We start from the raw sequence: 20,561 nt of genomic DNA, 5'->3' as shown, positions 1-20,561 counted from the left end.
GAGTAGAGAACTGATAGGCTAAATCTTATCAAACTATAAAGTATTATGTTTTTAATTCTTAATAATTTGAAATTATATGAGGAAAAAGTGTTTCAGGAGTGAAGTTTCCTCTCCATATCAGAATGTTCATTAAGTAAATCAGATTATTTAAAATGTTAATACTTGTTACATTTTACATACATATGAATTAAAAAAAGGTACTGTGGGATTTTCACTTATATCTGGCCCCCAAATAGCTCATACAGCATACCACTGATAATGAGATGTTAAACATGGAAGGGATCACTTGTATTGGAATTTTACTTTAGGCCCAGATTCTGTGTTGTAAATCGTATTGTAGGGATATGGGTGTGGGAAAGTGGCATGCTTATATAATGTACAAATCCCACATGACAGGGTGTGGATTTGAAATTGCTAAGGAAGATTTTCTAACAAGTAAATAATTATGCCTGGCTAGGACTATGGGTCTTCCCTCTGTAGAGACGTTACGTGGGGATGAACAGTGGTGCTGTCACAGGACCTAACATTTACTCCTGGACTAGTCTATCATGAACTGGTAGTGTCCGTAAATAAACCGATCCATAGGCAATCTGTTGTATCATCTCCTCTTACTCCAGTGATACAAACTTATCGCCAAAAGATGGAGAATAACTGAGAAAAAATGTCCTACAAGGATTCTTTTCCTCCTTTTCATTGAGTACCCTGAAAGTTGGGACATCAAACTTAATTATTTTAAAATTAGGGTTCAGACCGAACCCCATTTCCTCTCCTTCCCTGTGCTTCTTATGTAACTAGTAAAGCAATCCCAACAGCAACTCATTATTTGCACAAATCATCCCTGGTATTATGTGGGCTTCATAAACACCCCATGGTAACTAATGCATGTTAACACATAGATAAAAGATGATAGTTTTTGACACTAGCTATGAATTTGCTCTATCATTTAGGAGATAAGTGATGGAAGAGCAGTGGTCAACATGTGGGTTCAGCATTTCACCCAGTGAGTAAAGCATGAAGGCTTCATGTGATGTGTACGCTTCATGGGAAATTCTGTTATGGAAAGGGCAAACAGAAATAACAAACAGTAAAAGCTCTCTTAACCAACCTCCACTTAACCAACTCCCTGGATTAAACAGGGGCTTTACATCCTCCTTAAAAATCACATGGAGGCCCATGACTCTTAACCTGTTGAGTTCTACATTACCAAGAGTCAGCTGTTTTGTTCCCAGACCTTATCAGTTGTATTTTTGTAGTGATGAATATGAGCATTAAAAAGAAAGTTACAGTTGCAGTGAAAACCAAGTAAATGCTCTGAGAAGACTTGATAAAGATAACTAGCTTTTTTAAAAAAATAGTTGTCAAATTAGGTGTGGTTAGGACAAATAAGATTGGGAATGGAAAATGAAAAAACCTAGTAGCATTTTGTACTTAGATTGCTTTGCAAATTTCTTTAAAGAAACTAAAATTGGGAATTATATAGGGTAAGTAATGGGTTTGATTTACATAGGAACTCCAATACATTCGTAAAAAAGTTCCTGGCCCTACAACAGTTTGACAAATGAATGTACACTTCTGCTTTATGTTAAAGTGAAATCTCTGATAGACACCTTATTTATGTATCATTTGAGTCCCAGTTAACTGGCCTTTTCACCTAACTAACCAACTGCTGATCCCAAACATATTGCATTACCAGGCTTTGTTCTGTACTCAGGTTCTGAACTGACTCAATTTAAAGTACTTCATAAAATAAATGGACTAGAACTTACCTATGTGTTACTGCAAAGAGCTGAACATAGTAAAAACAATAGGCATGTTTGGCTTTACCCTTCATCTGATGAAAAATCTCCTTTCGGCCTAAAAGAATCAAAAGGTAGGAGACTGTGGATATTCACCAGAACCCTTCATTTTCTCAATCTCTTCATCTGTTTCTGGGCTGCTCACTGTGGATGCTTTTTCTTGGTTACTGCTATCAGTATCTGTTTTATATGGTTTGTTCTGTATCTCTAACAGCCGTGACTTCTTGAATTGCCATCCACCATCTGCACCTGAAGCCTTACGCTTAATCATTTGCAGCGCACTACCAGCTGGACTAGCTTCAGGAATGTCAGTATATTCCACCATTAGGGTCAGGTTGTCTACCACATTGAGATGGTGGTTGGTATTACAACTACTTTTAGAAATATGTCCATTTTTCAAGGAGATAACACACGAATGAAGAAATTCACAATTGGGAAAAAAGGTCTGTAAAGCTTGACAAAGAAAAATGTTCTCCTGAGGGTCTTTCTGGACATTCTTCTCTCCTAAAGAAACAAACAAATATTTCAACATACAGTATTTATACTACAAAGCTTTTATAGTTATCTATTTGTTAGTAAAGTCAGAGACTTCAAAGAATCATATCAAATTATCTAAATTAAGAGAAATGATAATCCCAAATTTATATGCCACAGTATCCTCAGAGAAAATTAAAGTTGTTACATTTTTTAACATCAAGGTAGTATAGCTATAGTAGTGCCATGTTCTTTGTTCAGTGGGATTTAAGAGTATTAATGGAGGTTATTTTTAATCCTAAGGTGAACAAACTGATCAGTTAGTGCAACCAGCTCATCCGTAATTCCAATCAGTGAGAATTTTTCTTCAAAGCACAGAAAGTAGTGATATGTGAACTTTTTACTTACGTGTTGCTTGAATCTGTGCTTGCTTTCTTTTTTGAATTTCTCGTTTTAATCTGTTTACATCCTTTAGTAGTTTCTCTACTGCTCTCTCACTATGTTCTACTTTATTGCATATACTCTGGAAAATAAAGTAATTTAAGAGCATAGATAAAGTTCCAAATTGTATACTACAATCTAGGTTCACAAATAATAATAAAATCCTTCATGGTATATAACATCAAATATTTTCCTTTATAAAAATTTTATTTTATTTTGCTCTTTTCTGGAGGAACTCACCAACAAGCATTTGTATGGTGCTTCATAGGTTACAAAATGCTTTCCAGATATATTAACTTCCTATTTATACAAAGTTTTCTCATTCAAGTTATTTCCTAGATAATACACAGAAATAAAAAACAAAAATATTTAACTGCTTCAAAACAAAAAATACTGTACTATTTTGAGATGCATACTTATTGCAAACATTTAAGAAACTGCCAATAACAAAGTGACTTTCACTATTATAAAAGAAAACTAAAGAAAACTACTGAAGATTTTAATTCCTGTAAAACTACTTTTGAAAAGCAGAATGGCCTTATGTGTCATCAGTTTTTAAGTACTAATAACCTTTGACTCAGTGATTTCATTTTGGGAATATATCTTGAATCAGTAACAAAAATTTATATAAGATGATGTTTCTTAGAATAGTGTCAAATCAAAAGTAACTAATTTCCAATTATAATGTAATGGGTTGTTAGAGCCAGTTTTAGTGGATACTTCATGGCACGTCTGCCCAGCCTATTTCTCATGAACTTGTTCATCCTGCCATAAGAGTTCACCAGTAACCCTTTCACCAACTTTCACCCTAGCTGACCCAAGCAGAGATAATTACAATAGCCAATTGGCAAATCCTACTCTCTTGAATAGAAGAGATTAAATGCAGAAGCTATAGGTTAGCTCTTTGGTCAGCCAGTGGGTGAATAAACAGCAAGATCTGTAGATACTATGAAGGAAACCAACAGGCAGACACAAAGGGAGAGAGTTAGTTTTTTTGTTTTTTGGCCACTCCGTGCGGCTTGTGGGATCTCAGTTCCCTGACCGGGGATTGAACCCTGGCCATGGCAGTGAAAGCGCCGAATCCTAACCACTAGACTCCCAGGGAAGAAAGTTCTGATGGCATTCAAGCTCCTGGTTCCAATTCCTTCCTAGAGCTCAGTGGCCTTCTGCCCACAGTTCCTCTCACGAACCTCTACATTCCCTAATTTAGCCCAAGTTGGTACTTTTTTCTTTAAGTTAATTTATTTATTTTTGGCTGCGCTGGGTCTTCATTACTGCGTGCAGGCTTTCTCTAGTTGCGGCAAGCAGGGGCTACTCTTCGTTGTGGTGTGCGAGCTTCTCATTGCGGTTGCTTCTCTTGTTGCGGAGCACGGGCTGTAGGCGCGCAGGCTTCAGTAATTGTGACACGCAGGCTAACTAGTTGTGGCTAGTGGGCTCTAGAGCGCAGGCTCAGTAGTTGTGGTACACGGGCTTATTTGGTCTGCGGCATGTGGGATCTTCCTGGACCAGGACTCGAACCCGTGTCCCCTGCACTGGCAGTCAGATTCTTAACCACTGTGCCACCAGGAAAGTCCCCAAGTTGGTACTTTTCACATTAGAGTTCTAATATACTGCTCTAAGAAATATACTGCTATTAAAAAGAACTAAAATATGGAAAATGTTTAATGGTACATCAAATAAAAATCATGACACAAATTTCTATGTCCCCATCACTGTCAACAATGTAAAAGCACGTATACATTAGGGGGAAACTGGAGAAAATCGCAAAGTGCAAAGAGTTAAGTTACAATGGTAGGATTCTGGATGTTTTCCTATTTTCTAAAATTCCTGTATTATCATATTAAAAAACAATGTGCAATATTATCAGTGTGTAAAATGCATTAATCCCATTTCTCTTAGTGTGCTATATTGGTGAGTATGGTGGCCATGGAATACACTACTCAGATCTCCATTTGCAGGAAGCAGAGTTGACTGACAGTTCCAGGTGCCATCTTTTTGGGTCCACTACTGTGCTTGTGCTTAGGTCATGCTTCCCCTAGGTAGCTCTTAGCCACCGACTGAGCACAGTGGGGATATCAGTATAAGTCTATTCCTGTAGGATGCCTTTGCTCAAAGACTCTCCATCAGCCTGGCTGAAATTTTTCAGGCCTTGCAGTCTAAAGCTCTTCCTACCCAATCATTCTCCTTTCCCTGTCTCCTTCCTCAGGTGTCAAACTTACATTGCCAAGTCTCCCTGCCACTCTTGCTCCCTCCCCTCAAGGGACCTGAATGGACACAATGAGGTAGAACTTAGTACTGTGGTAGACTTTTTTGTTCCCAAATATTTGCTCCCTTTTTTATCCTGTAAAAGGGTTATGTATCCCTGCCTATTGCCATGACATCCTCTGGCCAATGAAATGTGAGTGGAAGTGACAGGCCAGCTCTGAGCAGAAGTTCTAAGAGCTGTTGTGAATTTCCACCAGCTTTCTTGCTCTTTTCCCTTTGTCATGAGAAGAGCATGTCCCACAGATGGGCTGGATCCTAGAATGAACATGACATTTAGAACAGGAGCAGAGCTGCAGCCAAGATACAATGTGAGTGAGACAAAACTTTTGTTTTTGTAGCCCACCAAGATGGAGGCCTTTGTTACTGAAGCTAAACTAATACAAAAATTTATGTCTAATCAACTGTCAGGTTATCCCTAAACATATATTCAGTGAGCAATGTGATATGAAGTCTATAGCTGATCTTTAAATGTTTTTTTAACTTACCTTTAATTCCTCTTGTAAAGAAGCATACAGTTCATTTATCTTATGTACCTCCTTTAAAGATCCATCTTCTTTAAAAAATTCAGAGCTGTAAAATATTACCATTTCCTCAGGCAAATGTACAGAACTCATTTTAATGATACAATGAAAAATTTATTCGTAGTTGAGGAATAATAGATGATTCTTTTTACTGGCTTTGTAGGGACCGTAATTTTGTCAACCTACTTATTTACAGAATAAGTAAAACCAACCAGAAAACCTAGTTATCTATCTTCACCTCAGCAAACTTTTTAGCCTCCTAAGTACTATTTCCAGGACTCAAAAAAGAGGTTAAGTGAAAACAGATAAAGATTGAAGGGGGGGTGGGTTCTTTCTTGGCAATAGGATCAGTCAATTATTTTACTGAGTTTAAGTCATCATTGACTGAAAGAGGCAACGTTATTTTATATACCACGAAGAAAAAAGAAAATTCTAAGGCATGTTTTGTAAAAATCCCGATTTGAGATAAATGTAAAACTGTGTCTTAGTATCAATGAAATGTGGTATTCAATTTCTGTAAGACACTGTTAAGCACTGTGGGAACACAAAAATAAATAAAATCTAGTCCATTATTCTCATAAAGTTTACACTTAGTAAGTATCCTGTAGTACCAGTGTTGTTATTTCTGACATTAATTATTCCCTTATTGCCCACAAAAAAGTTACAGCTCAGCAGTCTACAGTGTTAAGTCTTGGCTAAAGCCTCATTTTTTGTCTTTATTTCATATCCAATCTAATTTCTTGCCTTTAATCTGAACTGCTGCCTTAGAAAATTATTATTTTGAGGCTAGCTCTTTATTCTTAGAATAAATATGTTAAAATATGTAGGCTATACAACAATGCCCCTCTCTTCTGTATTTTATAAATGGACAGGTGCTAGAAGGAAATACTGAGAAATTAAAAGTCTGGTTTACTTGAGTAATGTGGTTATTAGTCAGTTTTCCTTTCATTTTTATTCTCGTGTAATAAAAAAAATTAACTTCAAAAAATGAATAGGAGTTAAGTTTAGTGGGGAAGCAGTTGAGGGATCTCACCTGTGTGTTTTTACTGCTCGACTAAAACCAGTGGACAAACAGGAATCAGATACAGTTTTATAACCCAGTTGTTCAGACATGCCCAAATTGGCCACCACTAAAGGTATCCTATGAAAAAGTCTGAAGAAATAAAATTTTTAAAAATAAATTTAAAATAAAGTGAAAGATTAGCATCTACTTATTAGTATATAGACTACCTTTCCCCTACAAGATTAAAAAAACAAAACCCCATTCCTTACTACTTATCCATGACAGAATTTACTGACTTGAGGCAAATAGCTTTTAAAATGTGTGAAATGTGCATAGTGTAAGATAACTGTGTGAAAAAATACTTTAATGGTTATTTTATCACCACATGTAAAAATAAAGGCAGTATTGTTGCGATTCATCCCATCTTCCGTGAATGATAAAACTACTCTTCCTTGGTACTCTTTTAACTTCATTCTCATACTCCATGAAAATGTTGTCTATATAACCTGCGGGGAGTCCTATTAACTCATTTTGGTGGATCATCAAGAACCACCCTGCTTCCTGGCAGAGGTTAGAGAAATGCTGCTCGGGTACGCAGGCTTCAGTTCTACATTATATTCCTTAGCAACCAACACCTAAAGCATGCATGTTTTTTCCACCTTATGGTAAATAAGAGCAAATCCTCAGTGCCAGAAACACAAGTCATCATTCCATACTGGGCTTCTAACTTCCTTATCTGACCTTCATTTTCCCATATAAAGAACCGATGGTAAGAAAGGCTAAAAAGGGTTATTGTGACAATCTAATGCAACAATATATGAAAATATTTGGTAAGCCATAAAAACTACAATAAAAATATTGAGTACATTTTTCTGTTAGCTGAAAACAGCCAGTGACTGGCCAACATTTACCCTTTCTGAGGTTTATATAAGGCATGCTCCAGCCGATGAGTAGAGCAGCTTTCTGTTATTATACTCGGTGTTAATAACAGAAAAACAAGTTCCTGGCTTGAAAGATGCTGCTGTAAGTTTTTGTGAAGCAGTCTCTCTCTAAATGTCATGATCTGGTCTGAATGACGTCGGAATTTATACCAACCAACCACATCCTGAAAGAAAATATAGAAAAACATCAGGTGTATACCTTAATGGTTACAGTTATTATGTATCTTACTGTCATAATAAAGCAGTAAAACTGGCAACCTTAAAAATGGCTTTCTTGGGACTTCCCTGGTGGCGCAGTGGTTGGGAATCTGCCTGCCAATGCGGGGGACGGGTTCGAGCCCTGGTCCGGGAAGATCCCACATGCCGCGGAGCAGCTAAGCCCGTGCGCCACAACTACTGAGCCTGCGCTCTAGAGCCTGGGAGCCACAACTACTGAGCCCACGTGCCACAAATACTGAAGCCCACGTGCCACAAATACTGAAGCCCACGCACCTAGAGCCCACGCTCAACAAGAGAAGCCACCGCAATGAGAAGCCTGCGCACCCTAACAAAGAGTAGCCCCCGCTCGCCTCAACTAGAGAAAGCCCATGCGCAGCAACGAAGACCCAAGGCAGCCAAAAATAAATTAATTAAAAAAAAATTTTTTTTAAATGGCTTTCTTAGTATTTACCAAGATTTGGGGCCTATATTAAAACGTACACTTAAGAATACACTTTACCTTTTATAAAGCATGCAAACTGACTTGCAGTTAAATTACTTTCCATTCAGTTACCAGGCTACAATTTTATTCAATATAGATTAAAGAAAATAAATTCTTAACTTCCTCTAGTTTCTCTTATGGCATTTACTGTCTTAACATTTTAACCCTTAGTCAAAATTTAAATGAAGAAAACACCAATGAAAACTAGTTAACTTCCTGTATGGATACTTGGTTTGCTAAGTAAGTAAACTGAACCCAATAGCTTTTAATTGAAATTTATATGGGAATGTTATCACCTACCCCACAGAGTTGGTTCCAAGATTAAGATCATATTAAAGGGTTTTGTAAACTATAACATGCTAAACAAACGTGTTGTTAGTATTATTTATTTATCTTTGGCTGCATTGGGTCTTCGTTGCTACGCGTGGGCTTTCTCTAGTTGCGGCGAGTGGGGGCTACTCTTCGTTAGGGTGTGCGGGCTTCTCACTGCAGTGGCTTCTCTTGTTGCGGAGCACGGGCTCTAGGCACGCGGGCTTCAGTAGTTGCAGCACACGGGCTCAGTAGTTGTGGTGCGCAGGCTCTAGAGCGCAGGCTCAGTAGTTGTGGCGCACGGGCTTAGCTGCCCCGTGGCATGTGGGATCTTCCCGGGCCAGGGCTCGAACCCGTGTCCCCTGCATTGGCAGGCAGATTCTTAACCACTGAGCCACCAGGGAGTCCCTCAAAAAGTTTTAAGAGGAAAAAAGAACCAAGAAAAAATGTATTTGGAAAAAAAAAATCTATTTTGATCATTCAGCAAGTTTTAACTGAACACCAAGTGGGCTACAGAGGATCCAAATTAGGTGCTGTATAGGAAATCATCCCTGCACTAGGAAAAATAGCAACTTGTAGCTAAGTAAAAGAACAGCAATGGATTAAGTCCTAGAGTACGTGGTACTGGGAAGGGGTATGGTTAGAATGTAGAAGATGATGAGATCAGTGTAAATCAGAATAGTCAAGAGGATGAGAACAAGATGAAGATTTTTAATGACTAGCTTTGCTTTCAGGGAAACCCCTTTGAATTTCTGGAAAGAACAAGCCTTTCCTCACCTGCTTTACATAGGACATTGTGAAGACAAATGCTGCTTAAAAGTTCTGTCAAAGTATTACATGTTTTTATGAGCTGAAAATAATACAAAGAAAAGAAAGGTAAATCAGGGAATACCTTTTTGACACTTGATAATATTTTCTTCAGCGCTCGCTCATTTACTTCACCAGAAGAATTATAAAAGCTGTAAAAGCCAAAATTAAAGGCATTTCAAATAAGCTAAAAATATGAATGATTTTATTAGCACTTTTAATTGTAGTTACTCCTAGCCCAACTACCCAACCAAAATCCATATACTTACTTGCCTGTTAGATGAAGTTCTAAATTAAATAGGAGAGAAAGTTCTCAAATTAACAGACTTAAAGTGGTAGAAATATGCGGTCCATAAGCAATGAAAAAGGAAAAGGAGTGGAGGAACTTTAAAGGATAAGTTTGCGTACCACATTTTTTTTTAACCTAAAACAAAACAAACTCTCCATTAAATACAGGTATTTGTAAGTTCACATAGCTAGTTCACAATTTACTCATTAAAACTTTTTTTTTACAATTATGATACATACAAAAGAATGTAATGTGAGTAATGAAGCAGCACAATAACAAAAAGACAATTTATTCATTGCTAATTCCAAAAGCTATTCTTTTCTTTTATAAATTTATTTATTTTATGATTTTATTTATTTATTGTTTCTGGCTGCGTTGAGTCTTCATTGCTGCACGCGGTCTTTCTCTAGTTGCGGCGAGTGGGGGCTACTCTTCGTTGCAGTGCGCGGGCTTCTCATTGCGGTGGCTTTTCTTGTTGTGCAGCATGGGCTCTAGGTGCGTGGGCTTCAGTAGTTGTGGCTTGTGGGCTCTAGAGCGCAGGCTCAGTAGTTGTGGCTCATGGGCTTAGCTGCTTCATGGCATGTGGGATCTTCCCGGACCAGGGCTCGAACCCGTGTCCCCTGCACTGGCAGGCGGATTCTCAACCACTGCGCCACCAGGGAAGCCCTCCAAAAGCTATTATTAAATTAAGAGAAGTGCTTTAGGAGTTGGTTGTTTTTTGTTTTGGGGGGTTGGGGGGGTGGAGGATAGGTATTGGTTTAGTTTAGTGACCTCTGTTCTGTAGTTGGAATGTCAAAGATTTAGGGAGAATAGAAAAATAATTCTAAAAGATTCTAAAGCATTTACTTTCAGTTTTCTTTCCCCTCCAGGGATTGCAAATAATATTCTCCTCTTTTTAACATTCATCAAGATCAACAATATTCTTTTCTATGATGAAATATCTATTATGCAAAATCTTTGACAAATACTATTCATTGTAATAGGTTTTTACTGGTAATTCTAATCTACACACTGAAAAAGTTTAGTTACATAAAACTGGAGAAAACATATCCTAATAGGCAATATATTTTTTCCTTTTAACTTACAAAGTGTTCCACCTACCAAAGGGGGATAATTCAGCTCATCGAACAGATCCTTCCATCTTACCTATTTATTCCAACATGAAAAATCTAAATACAAGAGTTTATTCCTGTGTTTCTCTAGGATGGTCCACTCCTGAGCTCCTCAAACTGGGACATAATGCAATACACCAGGGTGTATAAAACAACAAGATAAAAGTGTACATCTTCTGTGCAAGCACTGATTTTTATGTAAAGCTTCTGGGAAGGGGGGCAGTTTTTTTTTTTTTTTTTTGTAGAAATAGATATACTGTACAGTAGAATTCATGTTAAACTGTGCAATTTTTTTAAAGTGACTAAGTTTTAGGCTTCAATGGGCTGTTTTCCAGATTCCCCCTAGATTTCTGAGATAAGGGGAACAGTGTATTTCAGTGGAAAACTTTGCAAACAATGTAGCAGGATTGACAAACTTTTTCTATAAAGGGCTAGATAGTAAATATCTTAGGCTTTGCTGGACAGTCTCTGTTACATATTCCTCCATTGTTCTTTTTTTTTTTTTTTAACTCTTAAAAAATATATTAACTATTCATAGAGGTCCATATAAAAACAGGCCATGGGGCTGTACTCTGCCACCCTCTGTATCAGAAACATAAAACTGGTTATTAAAGCTTATCCAGCTCGGACTCCATGAAGTATGGTATCAGAAGACTTTGTTTTTAACATATTCCATCTACATCATTTAAAACAGTTGCCCCCAACCTTTGTGGCACCATGGACAGGTTTCGTGGAAGACAGTTTTTCCACGGATGGGGGTGGGGGGTGACGGTTCAGGTGGTAACGCGAGCGACGGGGAGCGGCAGATGAAGCTCTGTTCACTCACCCGCCGCTCACCGGTACCAGTCCAGGGCCCAGGGGTTGGGGACCCCTGATTTAAAACAAGAAAGAAACAGCATAGTATTATGCTGTTGGATTAGAGCTCAAGAATCCGGATTCTTCTAGTTTTGCCCTACCACTAACCAATTCTTCCCCCCATCCCCTAATTTTGTAAAGCTAAAAGGCTGAGGGACTTCCCTAGTGGTGCAGTGGTTAAGAATCCACCTGCCAGTGCAGGGGACACAGGTTCGATCCCTGGTCCGGGAAGATCCCACATGCTGCGGAGCAGCTAAGCCCGTGCACCACAACTACTGAGCCTGCACTCTAGAGCCCGTGAGCCACAGCTACTGAAGCCCGCGTGCCACAACTACTGAGCCCGCGTGCCACAACTACTGAGCCTGTGCACCACAACTACTGAAGCCCACACACCCTAGAGGCCGCTCACCACAACTACCAAGCCCGTGTGCCACAACTACTGAAGCCCGCGTGCCTGGAGCCTGTGCTCCGCAACAAGAGAAGCTGCCGCAGTGAGAAGCCCACACACTACCATGAAGAGTAGACCCCACTCACCACAACTAGAGAAAGCCCATGTGCAGCAACGAAGACCCAACGCAGCCAATAAATAAATAAATAAATACATAAATAAATAAAAGGCCTAGGTATGGGTTTCTCATCACTGGATCAGATGGCTTCCTCGGCTCTAAGACTCTATTAAGTTGGTCTAATTATTTAAGGTAGTTTCCAGAAGGTATTGAATCACCTTTTTTTTTTTACTTTCCCTCCTTAATCCATTGCTGGCCCAGAGTCCCTCAAGAAAGTACTTTTTATGAGTCTCCATCAAGAATCCCTCATTCAACAGGTATTTTTTATACGCACTGTCTATTAGGCAATATAGGAGCTATGCCCCTTTCTGGTATAGCAGTTTAAGACCACACTAAGCCTTCTGTCACACCTACCAATGGTGTTTCTCACCTTAACACTATGTTCCATGGCAACTCTTACACAACCTTAGAAATGGTACATACAGTGTGACTGTAAGACAGTAATGCTGATTTTTCATGTATGGTTTATATAAATCATAAAGCTATTTCACCAAAACTACACCATGTTGTTTATGGTTACAGTTGTTTGCTTTATGAAACATCATTGATTTATGTACTTTTCTATGTAAATACCTCAATAAAAAGTTTTTAACAATATCATAGCCTATCAGGGCTAAGAGTAGTACTACTATCTGTAGGACTATGAGTACAAGTTTCCACCCTGGAAAAGTAATAGGAAGCGGGTTAGATAAAGAACCTAACCAGTTAATAGACAAAAGGTAACATTAAAAAATATAAGTGAAGAAACAGATGATAAAATAAACTGGAATAAAAAGAAAAAAGGGCTGCTGTTGATGTATGAGAATGTGTTGCTGAGTTTATAATATGCGATGAGGTGACTGGGTGGGAGAAGGAAAAGCAATCCTCAAGGTAAACTGGTACCTGGGAGAGGCAGTGAAGACCAGCTAAAGGAAGCAGATAAATACAGAGAAAGAACTATTAGGGTTGAAATGAACAGGTGAATTTTCAGGTACTTAAAAAAAGTCTTTTCATTTTAATCTGTACCACCAGGTATAACTAAGATACTTTGTTAGTTTCAAAAATTCACTTGCAGAGAATAATTTTCACAATGGATCATTCACTTGCTCTTACTACTCACCTAAAAAGCTGATAGCATGGAATGTATTTCTGAATGTCTGGAAAAAAAGAATTTTTAGTTATGATTACATTAAGTATCATTTGAATAACATATATTGAGCACTTCATGCCAGGATGTACTTTACCATTATCTCGTTTATTCCTCACAACAAACCTATGAGACAGATGTTATCACTCCTTCCACTTTAAAGATGAGGTAACAGGCAGAGAGATGAAGTGGCTCACCCAAGCCAGTGGTGGAGCCAAAATTCAAACCCAGAGCCTCACTCATAACTGATAGAATGCTATACTCCTTCTAAATAGGTTTAGTAATGGCCACACAAAAGATTAAGTCACAGTTGCTACAGTCACTGAGTTCTGAAATGGTTATGCTGTAATTTTACCCAACTGATAAAAAACAGCTGCTAAAGGAATTATCTTTTGTTATTCCAACTGGTTCTTTCATAAAGGATATGTCAATGTTAATTGTAGACTAAAGAAAAAAGTCCAACATCTCTGAAGAGGTGAGTTTTATTCTCCTGTCAATAAAAATAATACATCTAAAGACATCTAACTTCTGGTTGCTGCAGGTGCTGTGCAAACATTGAATTCTGTCACAAGACATCATTACAAATCATGAAAGTATCAAGATGAATATGATGTTTCCTCTATCATCCCAAACTTTCAGATCCCTCAAGATTCAGTAGGGAACAGTGAAAGGAGACATTCACATATGATCACACAGAAAGTCATCAAGACAATACAAATTCTTCTAGGCATCCCATCTTTATGTGTCCCTGTGTCAACAATCAAATTTTGTCAGACAGCATTTACAGGATCACTGTAGCAGTAATCACCTATTTCAGATAATTCCTGTGACTATGATGTTCTCTTCCTTGGGGAGATCCTACCCAGACTACTAGCAATTTCATTTGTCACCTAAATCAAAGACATCAGTTTGATTATGGAGAATTTGTGAATCTTCATCTAGGTGAGGAATCCCAATATCAAACTGCTGTTGAAGAATCTTTTCAAGTAAACATCTGAAGGATGCAGACATCTTTGCATCTTTGTACATGCAAAGGCCATCTTTAAGGAGAAAACTACATGAAGTCACCATTTCAATAACTTGATATGTATATAAAGTTATTGATATTATACTATTATATATATATACTATTATAAAAGTAATTCAGGCTATTAAAAAAATTGGAAAACTGATAATCCTCTTCAGGTATTTTTCTTCTAGCAAATATATGTTACCCTCAGATAAATCCCTCTGAACAGAAACAGTCTTTAACTGATAACCGGCCAAACATAATCTGGTGTAGATAAGGCACAGTATAATAAAATGATGAAAATCTCATTAACCAAAGCAATGTAGTAATTTGTAGATCTTGCCACCTGTTTTAAAGTAATCCAACATTTTAAAATAATTTAAGCAAATACTTAAGTGCAACTACAGCACTTGCCAGATACCTTGAAGCTTAGCACTGCTCCTAGCACAGTGGAGTTGCTCGATAAATGGTTGCTTATTTAAACTCCTAAAATATGTCAGATACTTTGGGCAGCACACCGATTACAATTAGGGAAAAAAGACTTACTAAGGGCTTGCTTTTAAAGCTCATGTGTGAGCAGAAAGAAAAACATTAAGAAAATAAAATTACAAACAATATAAACGTGTAACACATGACAAAAGGCCAATTTCCTTAAGTTATGATATAGCATTACAAATCAATAAGAAAAAGCAAAATAGCCTAGCAGAAATATAGTCAAAGCATGGAACAGGCCTGTTCTTTTCAAATAAAAAGGTCTCCCCAAAAGTCAAACACATAAACACTTAACCTCATTTGTAATTTAAAAATGCAAATTAGAAAGGGGGAGGGGCAAGATGGGGCAGGGGATTAAAAGGTACAAACTACTATACATAAAATAAATAAGCTACAAGGATATATTGTACAGCACAGGGAATATAGTCAATATTTTATACCTTTAAATGAAGTATAATCTATAAAAATATTGAATCACTATGTTGTATATGTGAAACTAATATAATACTGTAAATCAACTATACTTCAAAAAAAAGAAATGCAAATTAAAATGGTTTTTTTTTTTTTCACTTATCAAGTTGGCAAAGATTAAAAGATGTGATAATACCTAATGGTGATAAGGGTAGGGGGACCCTGGCACTTTCACATATTGTAGAGGAGTCTAAGATGACATGACTCTTCCAAAAGGTAATGGCCTACCTCTAGGAATTTTGCTTTCAGATATACTCAAAGGCACAAAGATATATGCACCATAAAATGTGCACTGTTACATTGTTTTGTATTAATAAAAAAATAAAAAGTCATCCATAGCTGGTTAAGTACATTATGGTACATTTATACAATGGGAATACGAAGACATCAGAAAGAATGACAAACTATACACATTCATACAACTCTGCACTAATGATATCTTGGAGATATTTATCCATGTATATAGTATGATCCCACTTATGAATATAAAAATACACATATATTTATATGTGTGTATTATGTGTAGTATTAATGAGTGAAAAAACACTCATGAAACCAAGTCATTGCCACAGAGGTGACTTTAATGAGTTTAAATTTATATGTTTACTTTATACATATATCCTAAATTTACATATATACTTCCATTTTTACCTTTTTAAAGTAGCAAACAAAAAGTACAGTATGAGTATAAACTGATATAATCTTTCTGGAAAGCAATTTGCTAATACAGATCAAGAACCTTAAAAATGTTCATACCCTTTGACATGGTAACACCATTTCCAGAAATCTACCTATAATAGGTGTAGAATATTTATGTACCAAGATGTTCCCTGTAGTATAATTTATGATAATGAAAAACTGGAAACAACTCTGATTATAATTTATTTATTTAAAGGACAGCTAAAATCACATACAGTCATAAGAGTAAGACCATAGAGAATAAAATGCAGTTATAAGAAATAATATTTAGAGGATTATTTACTATGAGAAAATGATGACACCAAATTTTTTATAAAGTATACCACCAATTTTGTTAAAAAAAATATATATATATGCTTAGGAAAAAAGTGCATATGTTAGAGAATCAGAAAACTCCCTATGTATTTTAAAGCTCCATTTCCCTTTTTTTCTGAAAGAACAGCTGCCACCAGCTGCAGTTGCTTCACCACCCACTTCTCAAACCCTCTGCAGTCTAGCTTTTTCCCCATTACACTTCCGAAATTATGTAAGGTTTCCAATTATTTAATCACTGAGTTTTTTCAGTTCTCGTCTTCCAGCTTTTCTGCAGCATTCTACATTTCTGTTGAACCTGTTTTATCTTTTTTCTTGGTCTTGCTTATTGGTTCTTACTTTTGCTGGATCATCTTTCTGCCACTCACATATACACAGGAGCTATTTCATCCTTCTTTCCCCACAGTAATCTTAATCTGCTTCCTATGTCTCATATTGTTTCTTGCTTTAGACTAGGGCATAGCCATAACTTTAACTGAGAAATGAGTGCAATATATTCCTTTAAAATTTGATTTTTGGGACTTCCCTGGTGCCGCAGTGGTTAAGAATCCGTCTGCCAATGCAGGGGACATGGGTTCGAGCCCTGGTCCGGGAAGATCCCACATGCCGCAGAGCAACTAAGCCTGAGAGCCACAACTACTGAAGCAGGCGCGCCTAGAGCCCGTGCTCCACAACAAAGAGAAGCCACCGCAATGAGAGGCCCATGCACACCAACGAAGAGTAGCCCCCACTGGCTGCAACTAGAGAAAGCCCACACCCAGCAACGATGACCCAATGCAGCCACGAAGACCCAATGCAGCCAAAAATAAATAAACAAATAAATAAATAAAATTAAAAATTTGATTTAAAAAATTCATACCTATTTCTGGTGCTTTTGTTTGTTTGTTTTAGTTTTTGGCCGCACCACGCGGCATGTGGGATCCTTAGTTCCCCGACCAGGGATGGAACCCGCACCCCCTGCAGTGGAAGCGCAGAGTCTTAACCGCTGGACCACCAGGAAAGTCCTGATATCTATTGCTTAATAATTTAAAAAGTAATTTATACTGACCCCTTTCAGCATAAACTATCAAAATAGAAGACACAGAAATAAGTGACTCACCAATTGTATAAATAACTTCAACATCATCCATTTGAGAATCAGTTATGCTGTTCTTCGCTTCACCTTTCACTTCCCCAAGGAGAAAACCTTCCTATGAGGATAAAAATAAGCAGTATATGGAATACACTGATAGAATTACCAGTTTCAGTCACTTAACTAACCAGTATTTCCCAAGAATTTTACAACACGTAAAAGCGTGTGTTACCAGCTGGAGCACACACAAAAGAAAGGCTAGGTGCATTCCAGTTTACCTGGGCAACATAACCAGGTTAAAAAACACGAGTAGAAGAGATTGTAAACACCACTGTGACTTTAGCACTCTTGGAAGTATAAAAGGCTTAAAGGCAGAAATGAGAAAACAATGTTCAAGGAACAAGAAGTAGAGCAGTTAGCCTGAAAATAGAAGCCTCCCATCTGTAAGGAAATCTTAGATAGCTATGAACAGCACCAATAATGGACCATCCTGAATGACTGGCCACGGAGTCTGGATTAATGGCACATGCTTCTGGGAGTCAGTGGAGGCTTCTGAGCTATGAAATGACACAGGATGGACTTTTAGATTAAGAATGTGCACAATATCAAAGACCTGTAATTCAATATTAGAGTCTGCTGTATAAAAGAGGAGCTGTGAGCCCTGGTTCTTTTTAATATGCAGGCATTTTGCCACAATAGCGGTGATCTCTTTGAGTTCCAGAGAATTCAATTATTTCTCTTGGCACATTTAGAAACCCAATGAGCTTGACAATGAATTTTTTATCGTCTTTATAACTTCTTTAGTTAAAAATGGTTTTTTTTTTTTTATTAAAAGAAGAACACAAAAGCAATGTTTCCACAATGTGAGTCTTTGCTGGAATCAAAGGGGAACAACCCAGAACTTTACTCTCTAGCGTTCTACACAAACCCCTGGAAAAGAGACAATGCGAGTACAGCTCTCCATCAAACCGCCTTTTAAGGACTTCAGGAAAAAGACCAAAGGAAGAGTCCGCTCTAACACTACGGTACTTTGCAAGTGCTAATCCTTTAAGCTACAGAGGACTTATAGTCCCACTCTGGTTATGTTTACACTAAGGTATTCCAAAGTAATTTCTACAGCCACACACATTTTAAATCATCATACATCTGCTCTTTGCTAGGTGTTAATCTACAAGCGTATTTAAAATTGCATACATGAAAGACAGCAATCCCAACCTTATTAGGACTGCGCCAAAAAACTATTTTGGATAAGGTAAGCCTTTATTATAAAATGAAGGGCACAAAATTTAGCAGAAATCACTAGGTTTTGTTCAGTATGATATTCTCTAAACCGTATTAGCAAGTTACTAAGCACTTACTCTAGGACACTACTTCTCAGATTCAAAAGTTTTACAGTGTTTTTAAATTTCATACAAATGAAAGTTTTTAAAAATAGGTACTGTATTTTTTTTAAAAAACTACTTCACTACTTAACTTCATCTAGAGGTTCTGAACCTAGGCAAAAGTGTGAAATAAGCATTTAAATATCTAATATTTCAGGATAAATTTAAATGTTTAAATTACAACCGAAAGCATCCCACAAGGAACTAGCTCAGACCTTACAACTTAATAAATTTGATACCAATGCAAACAAAAGTCAGCTATCCAATATACGAAATTAATCTTCTTCATCTACTAAGATTCCCCCCCAAAATAGCCACTGGATGCATCATTTCTCATTCCTTTACAAGCCTTCCATTTCAACAAACGTGCACAGTAGCTGCTCTGCAGGGGAAAATTGAGTTGTCTGCGAAAACCACTGTGGGTAGTTAGGAGAAAGTTAACCGGCAATCTTCCCAGCGAGCGGTAGCGGGAGAGCGCGATGTGAACCTTCTATTCCTTCACAACCAAGCTGAACCAGAAAAGGGGGACTACTGAAAGAGAGAAGTGCGGGCGTGCGGGACACTGCGGGCGGGGCGCGGAAATAAACACTGGTTGCGAGAGGGAGGGCTAACCCTGGAAAAGGCTCACCGCCCGGAGGCCCCTCCGGGGCCGCCCGGGAGCGGGAGAAGGCAGCCCCGACTGCACAGAGCCGGCGCGGCGGCGTCGGGAGCCCGCAGGCGGGACCCGGGCAGCGACGGCCAGGACGGCGCCCGCGCGCACGCGCGCGGGTCCTTTTCCGAGGCGACGCCAGATCCCGCCCCGGTTCTGGGCTCACCGTGTCCGAGTCGGTGTTGAGGTGCTGGAAGGCGAGGGCGCCCAGCACAAAGCCAGAGAGCACCGCCGACGTGCTCTCGCCCTCCATGTTTCCGCCGCCGCCGCCGCCCTGCTCGAGCGGACAGGGCTCGGGCGGGCCGCACCGGGCCGGGTCCTCGGCGGAGCGGCGGCGAGGCGGGGCCGAGCGAGGAGGCGGGATCTGCGCCGGCGCAGTGGCCGCGGCGCGCTCCCCCGAGGGGCGGGGGGGAAAGTCCCTGGGGCTCTCTGGTGAGGCGCTGGCGGCGAGGCGGCTCTGAGAAGAGCTCCTGGTCCGTCCCTCTCGGTGTTGGGCACCTCTGCCCAGCGCCAGGCCACGGACAGCGCTTTGGTGGCTACTGAGGGACCCTGGCATATGTGCAAAACTGTAATAAATGAACACTTCTGACAGAATAGAGGCATTGCCTAGTGGCATAATATCACAATGGAAATGCCACGTTTGGGGTTTTCAGAGTGTCAGATGCTGCCCGTTACCCATTGAAACTTCTGGAATACTAACGACCGTTTCAGAGAATGTCTTTTCTGGATCTCTCCAGCGATGTCCCGTCCCATGCAGTGGGGAAAAGGGGAACGGGTTTCTTTGAGAGTTTGCTTGCTTTTAGAAAATTAAGGACTCAGTTCAAACAATATACAGACTTTTTAACATTGTTCTGACAATTTAATGATAGGTATAAACGTACTGTGATGGATCATTTGATATAAACGTAAGGGGAGTAGGAAGACCAGGGCTTGCCAATTTTCCACACACTATATGTAAAGCTATGGTTTTTAAATGAAAGCCAGCAAAATATCAGAGTGAATTGAATTGATATTGCATATTTCTGGGTTTTGTTGTGTGGCGGCCATATTGGACTAACACACTGAAGACATGTGTAGAATTAAAGATTATGTGTTTATTCCCTAAAATTGTTTCGTGCTGTCGTTTCAGCATCATCACTGTTAATATGAAGAGATTTTCACGTAATTTGTGTTTTATGGATAGTAATGATCTAAAGGATTAAAAAATAAAAAACGTTAGTCCAAGAGAGTGGAAGTAAACCCTCACATGTAAGGTCAAAAGATTTTTGAC

The 20,561-nt window shown here is 38.7% G+C and overlaps 1 protein-coding gene and 1 pseudogene across 1 annotated transcript; one reads left to right on the top strand and one right to left on the bottom strand.

Annotated features, from left to right (window-relative positions):
• Positions 1-34: 34 nt before the first annotated feature.
• On the bottom strand, positions 35-19,630 carry ABRAXAS1 (abraxas 1, BRCA1 A complex subunit). The gene is made up of 9 exons (XM_068542718.1): positions 19,458-19,630; positions 17,288-17,378; positions 13,179-13,215; positions 9,343-9,409; positions 7,412-7,605; positions 6,531-6,650; positions 5,462-5,546; positions 2,679-2,793; positions 35-2,300 (listed from the first exon to the last, which is right to left on the bottom strand). The coding sequence occupies exons 1-9, from the start codon at positions 19,542-19,544 to the stop codon at positions 1,864-1,866; spliced, it is 1,233 nt and encodes a 410-aa protein (XP_068398819.1). The 5' UTR covers positions 19,545-19,630; the 3' UTR covers positions 35-1,863.
• LOC137764433 (E3 ubiquitin-protein ligase RNF138 pseudogene) lies at positions 13,489-14,203 on the top strand (annotated as a pseudogene).
• Positions 19,631-20,561: the final 931 nt, after the last annotated feature.

Source organism: Eschrichtius robustus, chromosome 4, assembly GCF_028021215.1.
Source record: "Eschrichtius robustus isolate mEscRob2 chromosome 4, mEscRob2.pri, whole genome shotgun sequence".
Taxonomy (NCBI): domain Eukaryota; kingdom Metazoa; phylum Chordata; class Mammalia; order Artiodactyla; family Eschrichtiidae; genus Eschrichtius; species Eschrichtius robustus.
This window is presented reverse-complemented; position numbering and strand designations above follow the sequence as displayed.

Bases quoted from the DNA above. Each gene is read 5' to 3' on its own strand.
- ABRAXAS1 (XM_068542718.1), bottom strand. From the start codon at position 19,544: ATGGAGGGCGAGAGCACGTCGGCGGTGCTCTCTGGCTTTGTGCTGGGC. The intron at 17,379-19,457 runs GTGAGCCCAGAA...TTATCCTCATAG, and splicing joins TCAACACCGACTCGGACACG to GAAGGTTTTCTCCTTGGGGA. The intron at 2,301-2,678 runs GTAAGTAAAAAG...TTGTTTCTTTAG, and splicing joins AGCACAGATTCAAGCAACAC to GAGAGAAGAATGTCCAGAAA.